This window comes from Camelus ferus, chromosome 9 (genome assembly GCF_009834535.1).
Source record: "Camelus ferus isolate YT-003-E chromosome 9, BCGSAC_Cfer_1.0, whole genome shotgun sequence".
In the NCBI taxonomy this organism is placed as follows: domain Eukaryota; kingdom Metazoa; phylum Chordata; class Mammalia; order Artiodactyla; family Camelidae; genus Camelus; species Camelus ferus.
This window is the reverse complement of record NC_045704.1, coordinates 62,395,228-62,417,313: the sequence shown is the minus strand read 5'-3', so window position 1 is coordinate 62,417,313 and position 22,086 is coordinate 62,395,228. Positions and strand designations below refer to the sequence as shown.

General features: G+C 35.7%; 1 protein-coding gene across 3 annotated transcripts in view; it reads left to right on the top strand.

Annotated features, from left to right (window-relative positions):
* Positions 1-22,086, top strand: part of HIPK1 (homeodomain interacting protein kinase 1) — a 47,911-nt gene that overhangs the window by 13,793 nt on the left and 12,032 nt on the right. For all 3 annotated transcript variants that reach the window (XM_032486990.1, XM_032486991.1, XM_032486992.1), the window contains exons 3-10: positions 5,004-5,127; positions 11,351-11,470; positions 12,263-12,349; positions 13,531-13,715; positions 14,032-14,194; positions 15,081-15,306; positions 19,261-19,382; positions 20,325-20,459. In XM_032486990.1, coding sequence (XP_032342881.1) covers positions 5,004-5,127; positions 11,351-11,470; positions 12,263-12,349; positions 13,531-13,715; positions 14,032-14,194; positions 15,081-15,306; positions 19,261-19,382; positions 20,325-20,459 — 1,162 coding nt within the window. The remainder of the gene's footprint in view (positions 1-5,003; positions 5,128-11,350; positions 11,471-12,262; positions 12,350-13,530; positions 13,716-14,031; positions 14,195-15,080; positions 15,307-19,260; positions 19,383-20,324; positions 20,460-22,086) is intronic.

The following is a 22,086-nucleotide window of genomic DNA, read 5'->3' as shown; positions in this document are numbered from 1 at the left end:
CTCTGTCAGAGAGAAAGTGCATTCTCTTGTGGCAGCAGAGCAATTTTAAGATTGAAAAGAGTGATAGAGATAAGAATTATTTCATGAAATATTCTTTTCTGGAATTTTCTCTTAAAGGGTAAAGGACACTTGAGTGATAATTAGTTCTGGCAACTTAGCTTTCTCTAATGTGTAATTTATTTGAATACTTTTCAGTGTTAGGTTGCTGGTCTTTGCTGCTTTTCTCATTCTTTTAATTTAATTTAAGCTGTTCCTTGAGTAACTTTGTTCTGTTTTGTTTTTACAGAAAATATGATTTTCAAAATTTTAAATCCACCAGTAATTACTCTTCAACAAAGCTTCCTATAAATTCATTGCATTTAGTTGTTCGATACAGGAGTACAGTCATCCATCGTTATCCGTGGGGGATTGGTTCCAGGCCCCACCCCCATACCAAAATCCACAGATGCTCAAGTCCCTTATTAAAAATGGTGTAGTACAGCCTGCTTTCCACATCCACAGGTTTTGTATCTGTGGTTACAGAGGGCCAACTGTAATTTTAAATGGAGCTTAGTATACCCCTTAAAAACAGGAGTTCATTCTGTGTATTACTGAGAAGTTACCGTGTATACTGAGGTTCAGTATCCAGGGCATGACTACATTTAAGATTTAACACGAGTGTTCTGTTGTGTCACAGTAGTACTTGATAATGAGTCTAAGGCAAATAGAATAGCAACTTATGCAGTTCTTCTTTATTGTTAGTTTTATCCACAGTGATCCTCTTCATGTTGCATTGTTGCTTTATTAGAGTACATTAAGTCCTTACCCTCTTGTCTTTCAGAAAACCTCTCTGAAATCCTTTTGGCCAGTGAAACATTCTGGCTCCAGAGCCAGTCTTCCTCTTACCCTCCTGTTTAGTTTATATTGCTTCATCTTGCTGGTAACATGCCAAAGTACTATCAGTTGACATACATTTTTGCCACCATGCTGTCTCTGTTGGCCACTGGCATGACTCGATGATTCAGACAGTACAAATAAAGTACTTTATTTCCTGGCCTGCTGTAAATGTAAATGTAGACTAATTTCATGAAAAGTTGCTGTCTCTGGGGTTTGAGTTCTAGGCACAAAGGTTTGCCATGCTTACAAGCTCAAAGCTTTTCCATTCTGAACAGACTAGTTGGCCTTTATTTAAAGCTGAGGTCATTTTATTATGTATGGAAGGACAAGGTCTAGAGAAGGAAGGCATGTTTTCAGTTCATCCTAGACAAACAAACAATCCAGTTTCATCTGACAGTGAAACCACAGTTACACCTAAGCCACAGATGCAGGAAGTTAGACTGTATGTAACGACTCTTATTTGATAAGTAAGTTTGATGGCTCTGAGATGGGTAGGAAGAAACAAGAGTGTTCATGAAAATGAGCAGAGAATGATTTGTACTGTTAAATGATCCAAGCCGCAGCTTGCTCTGGGTTTCGGTGAAATAAATCTTTACGACCTAGGTGAAAAATTTCAATTTAAAGGTATTTAAAGTTGGGAAATAAAAAGGTATGAATTGCTGTCTCTAACACCAGGTTAATTAGAGCCTGTTTAGTATTTTTTTTTTTAATTTTAATTAAAAAATTTTTTTCAATGGAGATGCTAGGGATTGAACCCAGAGCCTTGTGCATGCTTAGCATGCGCTCTACCGCTGAGCTATACCCACCCCCAACCCAGTATTTGTTCTCTAAGGATGGAATGTACTTCAAAGAGGAGATCCACTGTGTCCAAAGTACAGTTAATACCATTTTTCTACCAAGGGCTGCCAGTTTTATTTTCCTCTTTCCTGTGCTTCAGTAGGTAGTCTTTTTTACTGTCCAGCTAGAATGTCAGAGCTGGAAAGGGACTTAGAAGAGTAATTGTCTTACTGTATAGATGAAGTAGAACCAGAATTTTAGTGTCTAGAGTTTATATTGAGGGATTGAGAGATAATGGAAGCCAAGAGGAAAGATGATATAGTAATGAAAATATTAAGAATTTTAATCTGAATTCACAATTTAAAACATTCAGTCTTTAAAGGTGAACTTGCTCTAAATTATTCATTTCTGTTCAGTAAAAGAAGATAACGTCAGTCTTTTTGTTTCTTAGAGTTTAGGTAAGTCTTAACATTTTTAGGCTCTAATGATAGTGAACAGCCCTCAATAGACTAAGCAGCCTTATTTTATTTTTATTTTTACTGCTTTTTTTTTCTTTTGATACTTACTTTTTTGTATGGTAGATGTGGTAGAGTTAACTGTTTTGAGTGAGCTTTTGCTGGAAATCCTTAGCTGCCTTTGTTACTCCAGAAGGCAGGGTAAGACCAAATGGAAAAAGTGACTCCAGCCAATCTTCAGGGTTTTTTTGTTTATTGGGACTTGGGGGCAGGAATTAGTGTTTTTCTTAATTTCCCTGAAACTCTAAGCTTTAGAAGCCTAACAATTGTCACATACTATGTATGGCTACCTTTTTAAAGAAGTAAATTATTGGGTTGTCTGGCCCCTCCCTGTGACCTACCTTTTGGGTTTTAAAATGTCTTCCTGGTATAGTGGAATGGCAGAATCAATCTGCTGCTCTTCAATTGATGTTTAGGAATGTTCTAAGCCCAGTTTTCATTTTGGCACAAAGCCATTTGCGTTTTCCCTGCCAGCTATTTTTGGCACTGTCATGAACTTAGAAATTAATGATTCTGCTCAGTGGAAGTTAAAATTTTGTTCCTTTTCAGTTTTAGAAAAGCTTTTATGTTTCTGCGTACTCTTACCCTCTAGTTTCTTAATGCTGTCAAACATGCCACAGTGGTTGTATTTCACTGAACCCTGAAATTCCATCAGTAATACGGGGCTCTAGCCACCAGCAACAGGAGTATCACTCTTGAAGATTTTTTCTTTGGCTCACAGAACCACAGTTCACATCAAACAGGACAAAAACTGATGAGATTAGTGCTTCAACCTTTAGCTTACAAACAGTGTAAGCCTCGACAGGCCTGGATCTTCTGCTGTTTCTGTGCAAGGATTGGGAAAGCTTCTAGACCCTATGAAGTCCTTTAATTTATCCTATTTCCTAAGGGAGGATATTCTTATTTAGGGCAATAGCTTTATTCCCTCCCCACTCAGTCTTTTGTTCCCCCTACGTACACACAAAGCAACAGTAAGCACACATTGCTTGAAAATAAAGTTTGGGAAACCTAGGCGTTCCATGAGGAGACATGGCCTATTAGATGGTTCCTGATGGAGAGATCTGCTTTTCCATTTAGCTTCGGTTAAATGAGGGATATGAATCTGGAGTGTCCTTACAGATTCAAATCCTGTGACTTATAAGAAGGAAAGGAAATTATTTGGAGAAGATGATAAAGTATTTAAGAACTCAGACCTTGAATCCCTACTGCCTGGGCTCCAGCCTTGGGCAAGTTACTTAACCTGTCAGTGCCCAGTTTATTCATTTCTAAAATGGAAATGATACTCCTATATAGACTTTAAGATACCATGATTATAAGATGAAATATGATTATGTACTAATAAGAAAGTAAAAGATCTGCCATTAAACTAAAACTTACCATCACTTGCAAGAATCTTAATTTTAGAGATGTTAAAATGTGAAAAAAATATGCATCTTATAACTGATGACTTAATAGTGGCAATGCCTGCTTTCATAGGTTTGTTGTAAGGATTGAGTGAACTCATTTATAAAGAACTTAGAACAGTGCATGGCACATAGTAAGCACTACACAAGTGTCATCTATTATTGTCAATAGTAAAGTTACCTATTATTATCATCCTTTTTTTGAACCCACTTATCTGTTAATTTTAGTCACAGTTTGAAAAATACCATGTATACCACCTTGCCAAATAGATGTATATAGATGGGTATGTATTTAACATTTACTCATTTGGAGGCAGAATAATTTACTCAACTTCAGAGCAAGACTGCCAGGATTCAAATTCTAGCTCTGCTACTTATTAACTATGGGATTTTGGGCCAATTACTTAATATGTCTGCCTCTGTTTCCTCTTAAATGGGGATAATAATTTTGCCTTGGATGTGATTATATATATAAAGCTCTTAGTTTATGGTTATTACCATAGTCTTCTCTTTACGATTCCCTATGGTTGGGTTTCTCACTGAGAGCATTAATGGAGATGAATATTTCTGGAAACAGTTCAAAGTTTTAAAATAGTGTTGATATAGTAATAAAAGTCATTGTTTTATCTGACACTTAGATAGTGCTTGCCATGAGCCAGGCCCTGGTCAAGAGCTTTAATATTTAAACATCATTATCATCATCATCATTATTATTTATTACTTATTTACTTAAATCTTACCACAACCTTATGTAGTAGGTACTCATCTCCATTTTATGAATGAGGAACCTGAGGCACAGAGAGATTAATTGCCTACTGCTATTAAATAATGGAACTAGGGTTTGAACGCTGGTAGTCTGGCTGTAGAGTCCTTACCGTCAACCACTCTGTCTGTACGGAAGACATTTCTGTCACAAAGGGGTATTTTTTGATCAGGCCATTTAATTGATTTTTCCATAATTAAAAAGGTGCTAAGAATAGAAAGAATAAATCCATAATCTCTTATCTGTAATTTCAAAATTCAGAAAGCTCTCAAAGCTAAAAATCTTTTTTCTGAGTTTGGTATAAGCTTATTTGTTGGCATGACCTGACTTGAATTAGTGTAAGGCTGTTTAAAGCATTTATCTTGCTTAATGTGATTGTTCATATGTTTTGTTGCAGAAATATTAATGTGTTTGATTATGAGGTGCTTCCTTAAGCTCCACTGGGATTTATCATGCAATATGTAGTACCTTTCTGAAATGCAAAAAGTTCTGAGTTCCAAAACATATCTGGCCCCAGGAGTTTCAAATTATGGATTTTATACCAAAGATCATTTTCAGTTTCATTAAATCAATGTACCTTTACCTGATACTAAAATAAGACTTAGTCAACATAGTTAATTTCCCAAAATAATGTTTATTTTTGTAATCTGCTATTTTTGTTTTTGTTAGAGCCCCTGAAATTATTCTTGGATTACCATTTTGTGAAGCTATTGATATGTGGTCATTGGGCTGTGTGATAGCTGAGCTGTTCCTGGGATGGCCTCTTTATCCTGGTGCTTCAGAATATGATCAGGTAAGAGTGTTTATTTGGATGGAAATAGAAAACAAATAGTTACTTGTGAAAGAGATTCTAGAGGAAAAGAAGTACTAGCGAAGTATTTAGATAGTAGGGAAGTAATAGTCTGATTAAAAATAATTTTGAAAGAATAAAATTTTTTCTACTGCTTCTTAGTCTGAAGTTGTTTGCTATTCTATATTTTAAAAAGGATTTTACTTTATGTAACTTTAGATTGCTACTTTTCCAGATCTAATGACTTATTAGAAGCCAGTGTGCCTTATGCGTTTAAGATATGAAAATACAGTAAGGATGTGAAATTGGAATTTTAAAAGCAAAATTTGACTCATTCAGAGCTGTTATTTCCTTTTATGCATGGCACATGCTGAAGTAATGCAATGTATATTAGGTCTCTGTAAAATAGGATTTAGGAGGATTTGCCTGAAATCATGTAAGTTGAAAAGTATTGTAATAAATTTTCCATGTTTGAAAACACACAAGCTTCAGAAGATATGCCACAGCTTCCTAAGGAGCTGGTCCTAAAGGAAGAAGTTTTGTCATGGAAGTAAATTGTGAATTCTCATTTCTTGTTCTTAAGAAAGTCTTCTAACTACTATGTTACAAGCTCTTTGAGGGCAGAAACTGATTGTACTAGTGTATTCGTCACTGCTGACTACTGCACATAGTAGGTACACGAGGTTTTTTGTCTTTGATTTTTTTTTTTTTTTGAGAAGTGAATGGTTATCTGGAATTATGAAAGGGAAAAAGAGTAAAACAGTGAAAAGAGCAGGATTAGGGATAGTTTATCTTGATGCATCTTTGGATATAAAAGATTCCTATGGCTGGATCCTTGTTCTTACAGCTGATTTTTTTTTTTTTAACAACTTGAGGTATAGTTCACATACCATATAGTTCAGCCATTTAAAGTATACAGTTCAGTGGTCTTCAGTATGTTCACAGGTTTGTGAACCATTACTGCAATCAGATTGATTGATTGATTGATTGATTGATTTAAATGGAGGTACTGGGGATTGAACCCAGGAGCTTGTGCATGTTAAGCACATGCTCTACCACTGAGCTATACCCTGCCCCCTGCAATCAGTTTTAGAACATTATCATCACCCTAAAATGAAGCCCAGTACCTGTTAGCAGTCAATGGCCGTTCTCCTCCAACTGCTTCTACCACTACGACCTTGGGCAGCAACTAATTTACTTTCTGTCTTTACGGATTTGCCTATTCTAGCATGTCATATTCATCATATACACTATGTGGATTTTTGTAATGGGCTTCTTTCACTTAACCCTAATGTTTTTCACCCATGCTGTGGCATGTATTAGAGCTTCATTACTTTTTGCAGCTGATTAATGTTCCATTGTATGTGTGTATATATACACATTTTGTTTATCTGTTGATAGACGCTTGAGTTGTTACCACCTTTTGGCTGTTGTGAATAATAATCCTCTGAACATTGGCGTACAAGTGTTTAAGTCCTTGTTTTCAATTCCTTTTGTTATAAAACTAGAAGTGGCATTGCTGGGTCATATGATAATTCTATGTTTAACTTTTTGAGGAACCACCAGACTGTTTTGCACAGTGGTTACACCATTTTCCATTCCCACCAGCAATGTACAAGAGTTCAGTTTTCCTACATCCTTCATCCTTGCCAACACTGGTTATTTTCCTTCTTTAAAAAAAAAAAATAGCCATCTTTGTGGATGTGAAGTGATATCTCATAATGGTTTTGATTTGTATTTCTCTAATGATTAGTAATGTTGGACATCATTTTATGTGGTTACTGGGCATCTGTATATCTTTGGAGAAGTCTGTGCAAGTCCACTACCCATTTTTGAATTATTTTTGTTGTTGTTTTTGTTGTTGGGTTGTAGGAGTTCTTTCTATATTCTTATCAATCCCTTATCAGTTATGTGATTTGCAAATACTCTCATTCCATGGGGCTGCCTTTTCACTCTGTAGACAAGTTTGTTTGCACAAAAGTTTGTATTTTTTTTCAAAAGTTTTAAATTTTGATGTCCAGTTTGTTGTTTTCTTTTGTTGCTTGTACCTTTGATATGCAAGAGATCATTGCCAAACCCAGTGTCTTGAAGCTTATAAGAGTTTTATAATTTTAGCTCTTATATTTAGGTTTTTGAGCCATTTAAAGTTAATTTTAGAATATAGTATAAGGGAAAAGTCCAGTTTCAGTCTTTTGCATGTGGATATTCAGTTATCCCAACACAATTTGCTGAAAACTGTTCTTGGCATCCTTGTCAAAAATCAATTGACTCTAAATAAATATAATGATTTACATCTTCTGTCAGTTCTGTTCTGTGGATCTGTATCCTATATCTATCCTTATATCTGTGCCACACTATTTTGATTACTGTAGTTTTGTAGTCAGTTTTGAAACCAGGAATTGTGAGTCCTTTAACTTTGTTCTTTTTCAAGATTGTTTTGGCTATTCAGGGTCCCTTGAGATTCCATATGAATTTAGGGTAGGTTTTTTTATTTTTGCAAAACAAAATTATTGTTTTGTTTTAAATAGGGATTGCTTGAATCTATAGATTGCTTTAGGAAGGATTGCCATCTTAACAGTGTTGTCTTCGGATTCATAAATATGATCAAGTTCATTTAGGTTTTCTTTCCCAGTGTTTAGTAATTTTCAGAGTTCAAGTTTCACATTTCTTTTGTTAAATTTATTTCTAAATATTATATTTTTTTATGCTATGGTGAATGGAATTATTTTCTTCATTTTATTTTCAGATTGCTCATTGCTAATGTATAGAAATACAGTGAGTTTTGGAGTTGATCTTGTGTTCTGCAACCTTATTGAATTCTTTTTCTAATAGTTTTCTAACAAGACTCTAGTTCTAATAGGTTTTGTGATGGATTCCTTATAATTTTTTAACTACAAGATCATGTCATCTACAAATAAAGATAATCTTACACCTTCCTTTCTAATCTGGATTTTTTTCCCCTTGCCTAACTGCTTTGCATTGAACCACACTAGTATAGTGTTGAATAGAAATAGCAAGACATCCTTGTCTTGTTCCTGGTTTTAGGGGGAAAGTGCCTCTCACTATTAAGTATGGTATCAACTGTGGATTTTTCATAAATGCTATAGCTGAGATTTTACAGCAGATGTTTGTGTCTTGAAGTCAAATGTGTGTACCCTCTCTAGATATTTGTTAATGGCTTCAACTTTGTTGGAAACATTTTAATTGTTTAAAATAACGAATGACAGTAATACTTCCTGTTTGTGTAAATGTGGGGTTTTTGCTGTTGTTTTGTTTTAAACTGTATGAAAAGCAGTATATGGATGATAGCTTCCCATTCTGTTTTCACAGTGAAGCTCTTTAATTCTATAGTAATAAACATTCTAATGCTTTAACTTTATAAGTGCATCATTGTAGAAAAATTAGAAAAGATGCCAAGAGAAAAATTTTAACCTTTAGTAGTTCTACCGCTCACAGGTAACCTGTTACATTTTGGTATGTTTTATAATTTTTTACACATATAATTTGTTAATTTTCTTTATTGAGTATCTACTTTGTGCTAGATACTCTGGACACTGGCGATTTGGTGCTGAGTAAACATTTTCCTTGTCCTCATGGGGGCTATAGTTTGGTGATGGAAAAAAGACATTCAGTAAATAATCACATAAATAGTTATATAGTACAATTGAGATAAAGTCTATGAAAGAAAATGTAGTTTTACTTCGTGTGTGTGTGTGTGTGTGTGTGTGTGTGTGTGTGTGTATGCATATACCTCTTGACCATTATGTCCTAGTGCCCCTTGATTATAGTCACTTTTTCCTACTGCTGTTACCCTCACTTACCTGGGCTGTGGACAGTCTCCCTGTATGTACTCTGGCCTCCCTCCAGTCTTTTTTCCAGAGTGATTTTTTTTTTTTTTTCAGAACACAAGTTTGATCAGGCTACTCCCTTGCTGTTCGATGGTTTCCCCTCACTTAGAATAAAGGGCTAAATTCTTAATATGGCCTCTGAGTCCCTACATGTGTTGTTCCTCCCCTTCCTCTCTCCCTTTCTGCATTGATTTTAACCCCATTTCTTCTTGCTTTTCATGCTGTAGCCCCAGTGGCATCATTTCAGTACTGGTTAAGAATGTCTCCTTCCAGCACAGGCCCTTACACATACTGTTCTCTTAGTCTGGAATGCTTTTGTACCACCCGTTCATTTCATTTAGTCAATCCTTGCTCATTTATTAGCTAAAGTGTCACTTCTTCGAGGAGCTTTTCCTCACCAGTCTCCAGTATAGGTCAGGTTCCTTTGTTATGTGTTTTATAGAAGCCAGTGTATTTTTTGTTGTTTTTAGGATGCCAGTGCAGGTTGAATTATGCATTGTGTCTGTCTCCCTCACTTGACTGCAAGGTGTATGAGAGCAGGAACCATGTCTGTTTTTAAAACCACCACTGCCTGGCTCAATAAGTACTAACTGAAAGAATGAATGAATATGTGCTACATATAGTTACGTTTCAAATATAAACTTACAGATACAGAGGAGCATAGACACTGTCTCATCAAATGTAAGACACCATTGATTGAAAGATGCACCTTTTTTTTTTTTTTTTGGTACTTCTAAGAATGTAACCAGTTAAACCATGATTTATCATGGCCATCAGTCATAAAACATATCCTGATTTCAAAGATGTTAATGTGAAAAACACGCCTCTTAGAATCAGTGACATGTAATTTTTTAAGTGAGGTTATATTTAATTTGTAACCTTCTTTTTCACTTGTACATCATGAAATATCTTTCTTTACATGTCAATAAATGTACTTCTACCCTATCATTTAAAATATCTGCATAGTATTTCATTGTACATATTTTATCCTGGATTCTAAATAATATTTCACCCTTTTTGTATGCAAAAGGAGTTCACATTGAAAATGTTCTTATCCATGTTAAAATTTTTTTTCTATTTTGCTAATGCTGTATTTTGGTTTCCAGTTATGTAGCTTCCACAGATTAAGAGTAATATCCTGCTGTTACCGCAAATTATCTTGTGACAGAAGGCCAGATTTGACATGTAGGCCATAGTTCGCTGACCTCTGCTTTACATTCTTAAAAATTGTTGAGGACCCCAAAGTACTCTTTATATAGTTTATATCTATTAATATATATTGCATTAGAAATTAAAACAAGTTTTTTGAGAGGTGGGGTAGGAAGTGAGATTTCCTTGCTTACAAGTTTCTTTTTCTCTAATTTCATCGTTAAATATAGCCATTCATATATGGAATGGGGAATGGTAAAAAAAAAAAATTACCTCTTATATTGCTTTCAGTAGGTCAGGAAAGAAGCAAATTGCTTTTTCGGGTAGGGAGAATTGTGAAAGCAAACAAAAGTGTGAACGATACAACTGAGAAATTTTTAAAACACAAGAATATATAAATCACATGTCTCGTTAGCCCTCAGAGCGATGAGACATCATCACACATCACCTCTGGAAATCTCTGCTATACACCCATGAGAAAGACATGAAAAGGTGAATAATTTCTTAGTATTATTATGAAAATAGTTTATATTTTATAGATTCCCTGAAAGGATCTTGGACCCCCCACCCAGGGTTCCCCAGATCACACTTTGGGAACTGCTGGCCTAGTTCATAGTATATGTTCAAAAAATGTTGAGTGAATAAACATAGAACCTATTGAGTGAATGAAAAAAGTACCTGCTCTTTATTGATGTGGGGATAAACTAAATTAAGTGCTTAATTTTATGGTATGAGAAATAAGCTCTGTGGCAATTTACAGTAAGGACAATTGACAAGATTTAGAGTAGCCAAGTAAGAAAGAAGTTTATGGAAATTTTTTCCTAATCTAAATTTGGTAATACATCAACAAACAAACAAATTCTTGGTAATCCATGAATTAGTTTGTTGGAAACTGTTCTGTCCTTAAAATCTCTTAAAGTTTTCTGAACTTTGTATCAGAAGTCTTACACAAAAACAAAAAAGGTCACACAGGAAATTTTCAAAACTGAGTTTTCTTTGAAAATAACAGGTATAGTAACAAAGCAATTACTGAATAAATATTTGGCAGTTGCCTGTGAGTGGGTTAGCATGTATATTTACGGATAAATTTTATTTGTGTTGATCAAATAGTTAATTTCTTTTCAGTACCTTTCTTTTCTTGGCTATAGCCAGTAATGTTTTAGTGTAAAAGTTTTTAATAATTTCCCTTTTCTCTCCAAATCAATGTTTTGATGGTTTTGATGTTTCAGATTCGTTACATTTCACAAACACAAGGCTTGCCAGCTGAATATCTTCTCAGTGCCGGAACAAAAACAACCAGGTTTTTCAACAGAGATCCTAATTTGGGATACCCACTGTGGAGGCTTAAGGTCTGACTCCCCTACTATACTTCTCATTCCTGTACTCCTTAATCCCAATTCGAATTCAAAGTTTAGTTAAATTCTTGAGGTGGAGTAGAGCAAAGGGTGGGTGAGGGGGCAGTGGGAACATATATTTGCAGGAGGAAATACTTTGAGAAATTATTTAATTGTACCCATTTGGTCTTATACTTACTTTAAAAACAAAACATTAAGTGCCAGTTGAGTTGGCTGGGGTTGTTTTATGTGTTTGAATCAGCGGCTGAGAAGGGGATAAGGAGAGTAGTGCTTATCATTAAGCAATGGGAAGAACTAGAATAATTTAGTAGTGGCTTTTTGTTTTTTAAGAGAATTCTCAATAACGATGCCAAAACAACATAAATTCATAACTGCCCACATTAAGACCTTACATATTTTCTTGAAAGAAATATCTACTTTTTACTTTCTTTCACTTTGAGAGATGTCTGAGTAATTTGATTAACCTTATGAGTTAATCGGACTCTAAGCCTATTGAATAATTACAATTTGAGATATCATTTCATTCGAAAGTAGCTTTAAGAGAAAAATGATAATGTCTTTTCTTACATCATTGCTTACATATTTATTTTATCACTGTTGAAAGTGTGGCCGGATATCAAGGTCCTATTTCTAGTGGAAGATGTTCTGGTTGTAAATTATTTTCATGTGTATGATCTCTGGTTGGCAAGGTGATGACACTTGTTTCTTTGTATTCTGGATTTAACTTAGAATAAGATGTGAAAATAACATACAGCTGTAACTTAAAAAAAAATCTGTATTTTATAGACACCCGAAGAACATGAATTAGAGACTGGAATTAAATCAAAAGAAGCTCGAAAGTACATTTTTAATTGCTTAGATGACATGGCTCAGGTGAGTATGGAAAATTTCAGAAAGCCAGACATTTATGTATTTCTTTAATCAGAGATATATTTTTGTTTGGTTATATTAAAGATAGATTCTGTCTGTTATCTTCCAGTATATGTTTTCATTTTTTACAGAAAAAGATGCATTAATATTCTGCCATGTATTAAAAGAATGTTTGAATCCTAGCAAAGGATATTTTTAGAACTATATATTTCTCTTTTGCTTTTGCTTAACTGTTACCAAACCAAACTTGGGTCAGCTCGCTTGAGCTCAGTAAAGCCAGTCTAGTGACACCGGGTTGTGGTGAAGGAAAGTGCAGCATTTACTGCAGGGCACCAAGCGAGGAGTGCAGGGCAGCTAGAGCTCAAAACGCCTGAGCTCCCCTTGGGTTTCAGGGAAGCATTTTTAAAGGCAGTGTGAGGGGGAGGGACTTCCAAGGGTATGTGATCAGCTGTGCACAATTCTCTGATTGGTTGATGGTGAGGTAACAGGGCGATTTCACAGGGATTAAATTATCCTTAGGCACCAGTAGGTCTGGGGGCTGCTTGCTCATGGTCATCAGGTAGTTAACATTTTCCATTTGGTGGGGGTTTTAGCATCTGTAAAACAACTCAGGAATGTGCATGGGATACTGTTATCTAGGTCCTTCAGAGAGGATTTGAGGGAGGGGTCTATCCCAGGAAGGCCCCATAGGGTCCTGCTCAGTTATATCACTAGTCTTGTTGCATGTCAGTATTTTGCAGTATTGTTTATGAACGTTTCTTTCCTGTCCATTTTCTCTACTAAATAAATATTTACATAAGAGCAAACATTTATTGAGTGCTTTTGTTCCAAACTCTAGTTAAACACATATTTTGTCATTTAATCTCAGGAATAGAAACTTATATAAAAATAATAACAGTTACTTTGGCTTAACTTCTTTGATCCAAACTTTGAATGAAAATAATTTATTCAGCTTTATGCTACCAACAAACTGTACCAAATTGAAGCTTTTAATTAAACAGTAAGAAGAGCTTCCATTTGTGAAAAAACTTCCTCAGGTTTTTCTCTTGAGAGATGTGTATGTGTGTGTGTGTGTGTATGTATGTGTGATATTTTATTAATATATTTATATATAGTGCAGATATTAAGTGTCAGCTTTAAAGGTTAAGTGATGAAGCGTAATATTTCTAAATTTTCCTTGGAAGGTGAATATGTCCACAGACTTAGAGGGAACAGACATGTTGGCAGAGAAGGCGGATAGAAGAGAATACATTGATCTGTTAAAAAAAATGCTAACAATTGATGCAGATAAGAGAATTACTCCTCTGAAAACTCTTAACCATCAGTTTGTGACAATGACTCACCTTCTGGATTTTCCACATAGCAATCAGTGAGTATAGTCTGGTCTGGGGCATTTTGCCATGATTTGGTTCTCTGTTGAGTTACCATCTTACAGCTAAATGGAAGTATCACATGAGCAGTGGCTTTGGCATTTGCATATTTGGCTCACTGATGGTTTTCTTTCTAATTGAAAAATCATGAGATTAAAAATTAGATGTGTGTTTTTCCTCTTTATGGTTATAAAAACTCGATTTATTTTCTGAAAGTACTTAGGGGGAAATGTTGATACATATTTGTCTTGAGTTATTTGCTATCTGTTTAAATCTCAGCATTTATTTCAGTGCATCTTTAATCTCTTTTTTCAGTGTCAAGTCTTGTTTTCAGAACATGGAGATCTGCAAACGGAGGGTTCACATGTATGATACAGTGAGTCAGATCAAGAGTCCCTTCACTACACACGTTGCCCCAAATACAAGCACAAATCTAACTATGAGCTTCAGCAACCAACTCAATACAGTGCACAATCAGGTAATCAGTAAATGATTTTGGAAACTCAAACCTAAGTGGGATGGGAACTAGTGATAGAGTATGGAGTAAGAAAGAGTATGGAGGTAAAGAAGCCAGTCTTTGCTTTGGTGGTATTGTTCCTTAAGAATTTTCAGACTGATAATACCTACCAGTCATGTGCTGACAGAAATTAAACACAACGGCCTAATCCATGCCCTCATTGTCTTAGCATAGTCAAATAAATGGAACCTGACTTTTGTACTAGTTACTGCTGTTGGTTTTACTGACTTCAGGCAAATGATTCTCTCTTTGTTAGATAGTTCGTATTACATATATTAAAAGGTGTTTCCAGTATTTTTTTCCATGCTGTATATTAGATCCTCAGAACTTACTCATCTGGTAACTGGAAGTTTGTACCCTTTGACCACCTTCCCTGCCATCACCCACCCTGCCCCGGCCCTAATCTTCTCTTTGTTTCTTTGAATTCTGTTGGGTGTTTCCAATAAGTAACTTTGAGTGGTTTTGCATTTGTTTGTCAGTGATATGTACATTTAAGTTTGTTTCTGAAGATGTAATTTTCCTAATTTCTTAGTGAGGTCTACTTTTTAAACAGAAGAACATAGGAGATTTGGTGGCATCTCACATCTAGCAACTTTTTGCAAAGAAAGAAGAGGTAGGGAGTTATTTACGTAGCCTCAACCAGAACAGGACTGTTTTTTATTCTTTGTTCTTATTCAACTTTATAAGCTGCCTTAAATTTAGAGATAGGGAAAATTTCCTAAGCAGAGAGTTATTTTAAAGACAGTTAACATTACTTTTTCAAACTTTGTTCTTAGTTTTTCTGGATTGATTCTGTATATATAAAAGTGTTTATACCAGTATACAGCTATAATGATTTTGTTTTCAGGCCAGTGTTCTAGCTTCCAGTTCTACTGCAGCAGCTGCTACTCTTTCTCTGGCTAATTCAGATGTCTCACTGCTAAACTACCAGTCGGCTTTGTACCCATCATCTGCAGCACCAGTGCCTGGAGTTGCCCAGCAGGGTGTTTCTTTGCAGCCTGGAACCACCCAGATTTGCACTCAGACAGATCCATTCCAACAAACATTTATAGTATGTCCACCTGCTTTTCAAAGTAAGTGGGGAAACTCCTATATCATATGGTAGTATATCAGACCTGCCTGCTTTTAGGCAGATCCTAATTAGGTATCTAGTTGTTTAGTTTTGATCTTTGACAAGTTTAAACTCAGTCTTTGATTATGAAGATAACTGAAGCTAATGAAGTAAGTTTACCTTTTTTACATTGGTTATTTATCTAATTATGATACTGTCTAACACATAGAAGTTCAATGAACATTTCCTTATTTGAACTACCTGATAACAGTTTTCTTGCCCAATGAGACCTTGTACCCATATCCTCTATCTAGTATAAACATGTAGCTTTCAATATGCAGAGTATATACATCTTGAAAAAACTAGTAAACAGAACTACTATATACTGAATCTTATTTCCTCTGTCATTCCATTATAAAATAAAATTAATGGTCCAAATAAAAGGTAATTTTCTTCAAAAATGTAAAAATCATGTTTAAGAATGTAGAAACCTCTTAAGTTACATTCAGAAGTAAAGATTATTATTTATTGAACTGAAAAATTCTACAAGCTGAGGTATTTGTGTGGGAAAGGCATTAAGATAATCTGCTTCAGCTTGAATTGTATTGTTGCTGCAGACTCCTATCAACAGAAACAGAACAGCTGAAGAAGGAAGGAGGCTCTGACCCACTGTGTTGCAATAAGATTTTAATTTTTCACATACTCATCCTTCCTCATTTTCTCATTGTTGTTCTGTGTTTATTGATCTGGAGAGCCTTTTAAAAGGTTAAATAAATTGTTTTAAGGATATATTCTGATGCTGTCTTGACTTTCCCAGTAGAAAGTCAATGTCAGTGCCCTGTGGGAATAAACCAGGATTCAGGCTTCTCATAGCACTTTACATAGAAGCAGTTAGCATTTTTATCTTTTTACTTCAGTTACTTACTGACTGTGACTCTTTTCTTTGTTTGGTTTCTGACAGAGTCGGAGCAAGCAGAAGGAAAAGAGGGGCTAGGGGAGACTGAGAGATTACCGGGAGGACAGGAGAGCAATAGCGATGTAAACCAGGGAGAAACCACAGGGAGAGCGGAGGAGCAGATTCAAAACCCGTAAATGCAAATTTAGCCTAACTTACCAAATTATTTTCTGTGTATACTTTGTAATAGTAAATTCTACACTTTGGGTTGTAATTTGTTGAGTGATTCTTGTACTGAACTTAGCAAATAGCCGCTCCCTCCCCTTCACCTTTCCCAAAGTGAGCTTCATTGGAAGTTTTTAGATGTGGGACTCTGAAGTTTTCTGCTGCTTCTCAGATGATATTTAAGAGATGAGGCAGATGAACTTTTTAGTTCCTTAAACAAAACAAAATGTAAACCAAAGAGGTAGAGGGGGAAAGTGGTATAACCCCTTTTCCTATAATTAGGTAAATATAAGCTCTGGACATTTTTTTCCTATTTAGGAGGTCTAAATCCCTGAGAAGAGCTAGATAGAGCAAAATTTTAAATTTTCCAAATGAAAGGATGTTTTTAAATTGAAGTGATGACAATGATGAAAACTGATATGTATTACTACATGCCAGATAATGTTCTGAGTGCCTTTACATGTGTTAATTCATCCTCACAAACAGCCCTGGGTAGTGGATAATGCGATTATGCCTACTTTATAGATGAGAAGATTGATCACGATTCCCTCCTCTGCCCACAGTTTCTGTGACTAGTTAGTGGTAGAACCACGATTCGAACCCAGGCAGTGGGGTTCATGGCTTATATATTTTGAAGTATTACTCTGTGCTGCCTTTCAGTATTTAAACTCAAATAGCTGTAAAAAGTTGTCAGTTGATTTGCCAGCCACAACCATATGCTGGTTTCTGCCCAGCAGTCCTCTATTCCAGGTTGCCTGTTTTTCTTTAACCGGCTGCTCTTTTATAAGATGCCTGTACTTAGAGGAGAATAGACCCTCATCCATTCAGTTTTACTTTTCTTTTCATACTTTCCTCGTTTTCTATTTAAAGGGCCATGTTCAATAAAAACAAAGAACAAAACAAATGAAAACTTCAGCAAGGAGGGGATAGCTCAGTGGTAGAGCACGTGCTTAGCATCACGTGGTCCTGGGTTCAAGCCCCAGTATCTCCATTGAAAAAATAAATGAGTAAATAAACCTAATTACCACCAAACAAACAAAATGAAACAAATTAGAGGAAAACTTTAATCCTTAGTTCAGGGGTCAGGGAGAGCTTTCCCTGAAGTGTTTCCCTGAAATGTTGCCTTTTGTTAACTCTTTGTTTCCGTTTGGGGTTCCCTGAAGAAGCTACCTTTAAACTAGCATTAAACTAGCTTGACTGCTACAGCTTAGCCTAAATTACAATAGTAATCTTATTTGGAATCACATTTGTAGGTCAGTGCAATATATACTACTTTCTACACTGTTTCAGTTGACCAAAATAGATACACATTTTGCTCAGTGGAAACTATTATTCTGTAATTTTGTCTTTTACTTCATCACCCTGGGACACAAAGATGAGCTTCTGTAGTGAATATTTCTTCCTAAATTTTGCCTCCTCAGTTCCTACCAATTTATAGGAGGCTGTTACAATAGTGTTGTCTTGTAGTTAGCCATGTGTCCTGGGAATATAGGCAAGAATTTTGATGTTAGTTAGCTTTCTGACTAGATAGCATTGCCTTAGAAAGAATAGCTGGCAAATGTTTTCATCTGGATGTCTGAATTTGTTACTTTTTATTGTTATATAAGTAGCACTTTAAAAAAAAGCTATTGGTGTCTTAATTCTGATTTTACTAGTCTCTCTTACTTTGTACATTTCTAGATTATGTTTTCCTATATGACAATTAGTTGCTAAATTACTTGTCTTACAGTTTTCCATTTCAGTAATTTAACTTGCTGAAAACAACAGTATTAGAGTTTATGAGTTATGCTCATTTAATACCACCTTAGTAATATTCAGAGAAATTAGTTGGCGATAGCCTAGAAAGTGTCACTGAAGGAGCAGTCTAATGAAAATGGTTGTATCCCATCTTCACAGAACTGTAGGCATTAGTGAACTAGAGGCATAATAGAAATTTAAATTCTCTACACCGAAAGTTTTGATCAGGTAGATTTAAAAGAAAGCTTTGAAGGCTCTCTTCTCAAGTCTTAGCAAAAGGGAAAACTATCTGAGCTCCTCTTTTCCCCGGAATGAGATATTCCTAATTGTAGGAAATGTTCAGCATTTGTGCCCAGAAGATAATGAATAAAAAGATAATGAGATATGGTCACTATTTTAAAGGCAGGAGAAAGTTCTTAATTTTCCTAACTGCCCGTTAGCTACAAAAGAGCCTTCTTAGAAAGCTGTCAATGACTAGCAGATTTCTAAAATAAGTACAAAAAAGTGTTTCTGTAAATCACAGTGTCTACTTTTTAAATATGTTTATCCTAGGCATAGTTCTTTCAGTTCACATTATGGTTAAAGATAAAATATATGACTTATTTGTGAACCAAGTTACATTTTTTCAGGAGCAGGGTAAAACATCCCCTTAAATATTCTAAACAAAAGGGTAACTCAGATAATAAATTATTGAACTTTTCATAATTTTTCTTATCTCACTAACCAAAAGTTATAATTATATTTAACTCTTTGCTTTTAATAGATGACACTTTTTAAATGCTTAAGTTTTTTTTTTTCTTAGTAGATTAAAAGATGAACGTAGCTTACGAACTGGAGGGGTTTGTTAGTTTTGGCCTCTTCTGTTAATGGGAATGGGATGAGGGTTACGTTTTAAGCTTTGTTGGATTAAAAAAAAATTTAGAATTTCCTGAAATTAGCCCTTCTTGTATCAAGCATCTTAACTCCTTAGACTTCTGTGAAACTCCTTTAAGTGTCTAGAACTAAAACCTGGTTGATGGATTATTTGAACCAGAAAGCTAAAAACAAACCAAAAAAACCCCCAACAAGCAGTACCTCCAGACCTAGCAAAGCAGTGTAACTGTGGTGTTGCTTTTACAGCTGGACTTCAGGCAACAACAAAGCACTCTGGATTCCCTGTGAGGGTGGATAATGCTGTGCCAATTGTGCCCCAGGCACCCGCTGCTCAGCCACTACAGATACAGTCGGGAGTTCTTACACAGGTAAAAGCCAGAGCTCCTTGAATACTCAGTAGTGCTGAAGCACTCTGAAGCACTATTGACAGTCAGATATTTTGTCCTGGAAAGTGATATCTGCTTTAGCTGTAAGATCTTTCTTGGTCACGATTCAGTGGGCTTAAAATAAAACATCTATAATGGAATGATGTACTTATTCCTAACACTATCGCAATTCTGCCAGTGTCTTCCTTAGACTTGGAGGGATAGATACCCACTTTGAGAAATTGTCTTCTGAGTATATTTACTCTAATTTTGTGGGATGCAGTTAATTTTTTATCTGGATGCTTTTAAAGGAACAGTACACATGTAACAACACTCTGATTCTAAAAATGAAAGGTTCCCTCTTTGCTGTCTTAGTGTCCCTTTTGCTCACTCTTTCAGGATTTCATCACGGTTGAGAGGCTGGTTCATATCAGGATGCCTCTTCATGTGTTAACATTCCTTCATTCCTACTAGGCTGTAGAAAGCTTTAAAACTTTATACCTGCCATGGAAAATGCAACTAAGATGATCAAGAAAATCATGAAATATTCATAGAAGCAACAAATACTGTATTTTTAATTCTGTGTATAAATGCATGGCCCATGACACATAGGAAATTCTGAAATCCAAAACTCTTATTTCATGAGTGGGAAGAGGAAGAACTATTTAATACATGCCTTTGTTAACTGCGTTTTGTAGAACTGATCCTTTGAATCTGACCCAAGAAGGATTCCTATACTTTTTTGCTTTAGGCCATTGATACTTGACCTAGTGGGCCAGTGCTGTGTGGAGTTGAAGGGTAAAGTTGTGTTTGTACATGCGTTTTAAGTGATACGAAGTTACATTGCTTATTGTGGTAATAACTGGGTGGGGGATGAAAACCCTTCTGAATCCAGATAACCTGCCTCCGTGTTTGTTTCACTCACCTGCCTAATCTACATTTCAGGGAAGCTGTACACCACTAATGGTAGCAACTCTCCACCCTCAAGTAGCCACCATCACACCGCAGTATGCGGTGCCCTTTACTCTGAGCTGCGCAGCCGGCCGGCCGGCGCTGGTTGAACAGACTGCCGCTGTACTGGTAATTCCCCTCACTTGATTGTGTTACTAACGGAGTTTCTTTGGTTTCTTTCTTTTTTTACTTTTTCCTGTTTGTTTTTGTTCTGTTTTCTTCTGGTTTTCTCATTTTTCACAAAAAATATTTTAACTTAGTCTTTGCAGAGGGCATGGAAGCATGTGCCATCTTGTGGCTGTGTTCTTGCTACATCTTTAATGTCTCATTGTTTTCCTCCCGAACATTTGCTGAAGCACTGTTTGACTCTGATGTTCAGTGTGGCTCTGTAAGGAGTCAGATCCCATGATTCTTCTTTGCCAGCCTAGTGTGATAAAAGCTCTTGGTGTAGCCTCAGGAGAGCTTCAACACTGTTATCTGTCTTCTGCCCTATCTTTTACCCACCGTACCTTGAGAAGGAAGGAATGAATGGCCTTTAGTTTAGTTTCTGCTGCAGGTACCCAGATGGCCAAAATTTGAACTCCTTGGCAAGTTAGCTTCCTTCTTTATATGTTGTTTTAAGCTTCTAAAACTTGTGTGCATATAGAAATGTTTAAGATGCTCTTAATTTGTTGCTTTATCAGTTGATATTAACTTTCCCTCTATGAATGCAGGAAGATACCTCTTTGCCACTCATGGTCAGTGGCAGTTTTTATCTTCCATTTAAACATGTTCCCTTTAGAACCCTTTTAGATCATATTTCATTTGTTGGTTGAAATCAAAAGCAAAAACTCTTTTATAGGGGGTTTTGGAGAAATTATTTTACAAGTAGATCTTTATACAAAAGTAAAAATATGGCTGAAAAACTTTATGCAAGTATAATATCCTTTTTTATCAAAAGTCATGGGGAAAAGCTATTAAATATCTTACAGCAAATGTCTTAGTATGGGTCTTAGGGAAAACAAACAAGCAGGACTTTGAGGTCCTTGTTCAGGACTGGTAACCTTAATAGTGATTTTTGGATATGTTTTGGTTTATTTGGGGGAGTTAGAATTGTTTATTTGATATCCAGCATTTTATTATTTAAAATTTAAAATTAGGTAACCATTTGAAAACCTAATTGACACTGTTGAATCCTGGTATTTCTACATCTTTCAAAATGGCTTTAAATTTCTTTTGTTGTTTCCCAAGGACTCATGTGAGTGAAAAACATTCTCAGAAACATACTTGGTTGCTGGAATTTGTTTGGTTTTCAGTTTAAAAGTCTTTTGTCACCACCAAATTAACTACATAATAAGCATAAAACCTGAGTGTAAGGGAGTCAGATGTATTTCCGACTTGATTGATCCACACCACTGGTTTTAACTGGTTTGACTCGCACACCTATAGTTTTGAGATTGGGAATGTTAGTTGACATTTCTCCTTTGCTGCTTCTCTTGAGTTTGCACTAGCTACTTGCTAAGCTTTGCATATTTTTGTTCTTCCTCTGTCAAAACAGTTCGTCGCTTGGAACGCCAGATTTCTGCCTCACGTTGGAATGTTTTCTTGCTCTGTATTAAACTACATGCTTTGTCTTGTGCAGGTGTTGGCTTATGGAAAGACGCATGGTGTGACTTAACATACTTCTCTTATTTTTTGTTTTGTTTTTGTTTTGTTTTGAATTCTGCTTATGGTAGCAGACGTGTTTGCAGTTTCTCTGATTTGAAGGCTTCTTGTT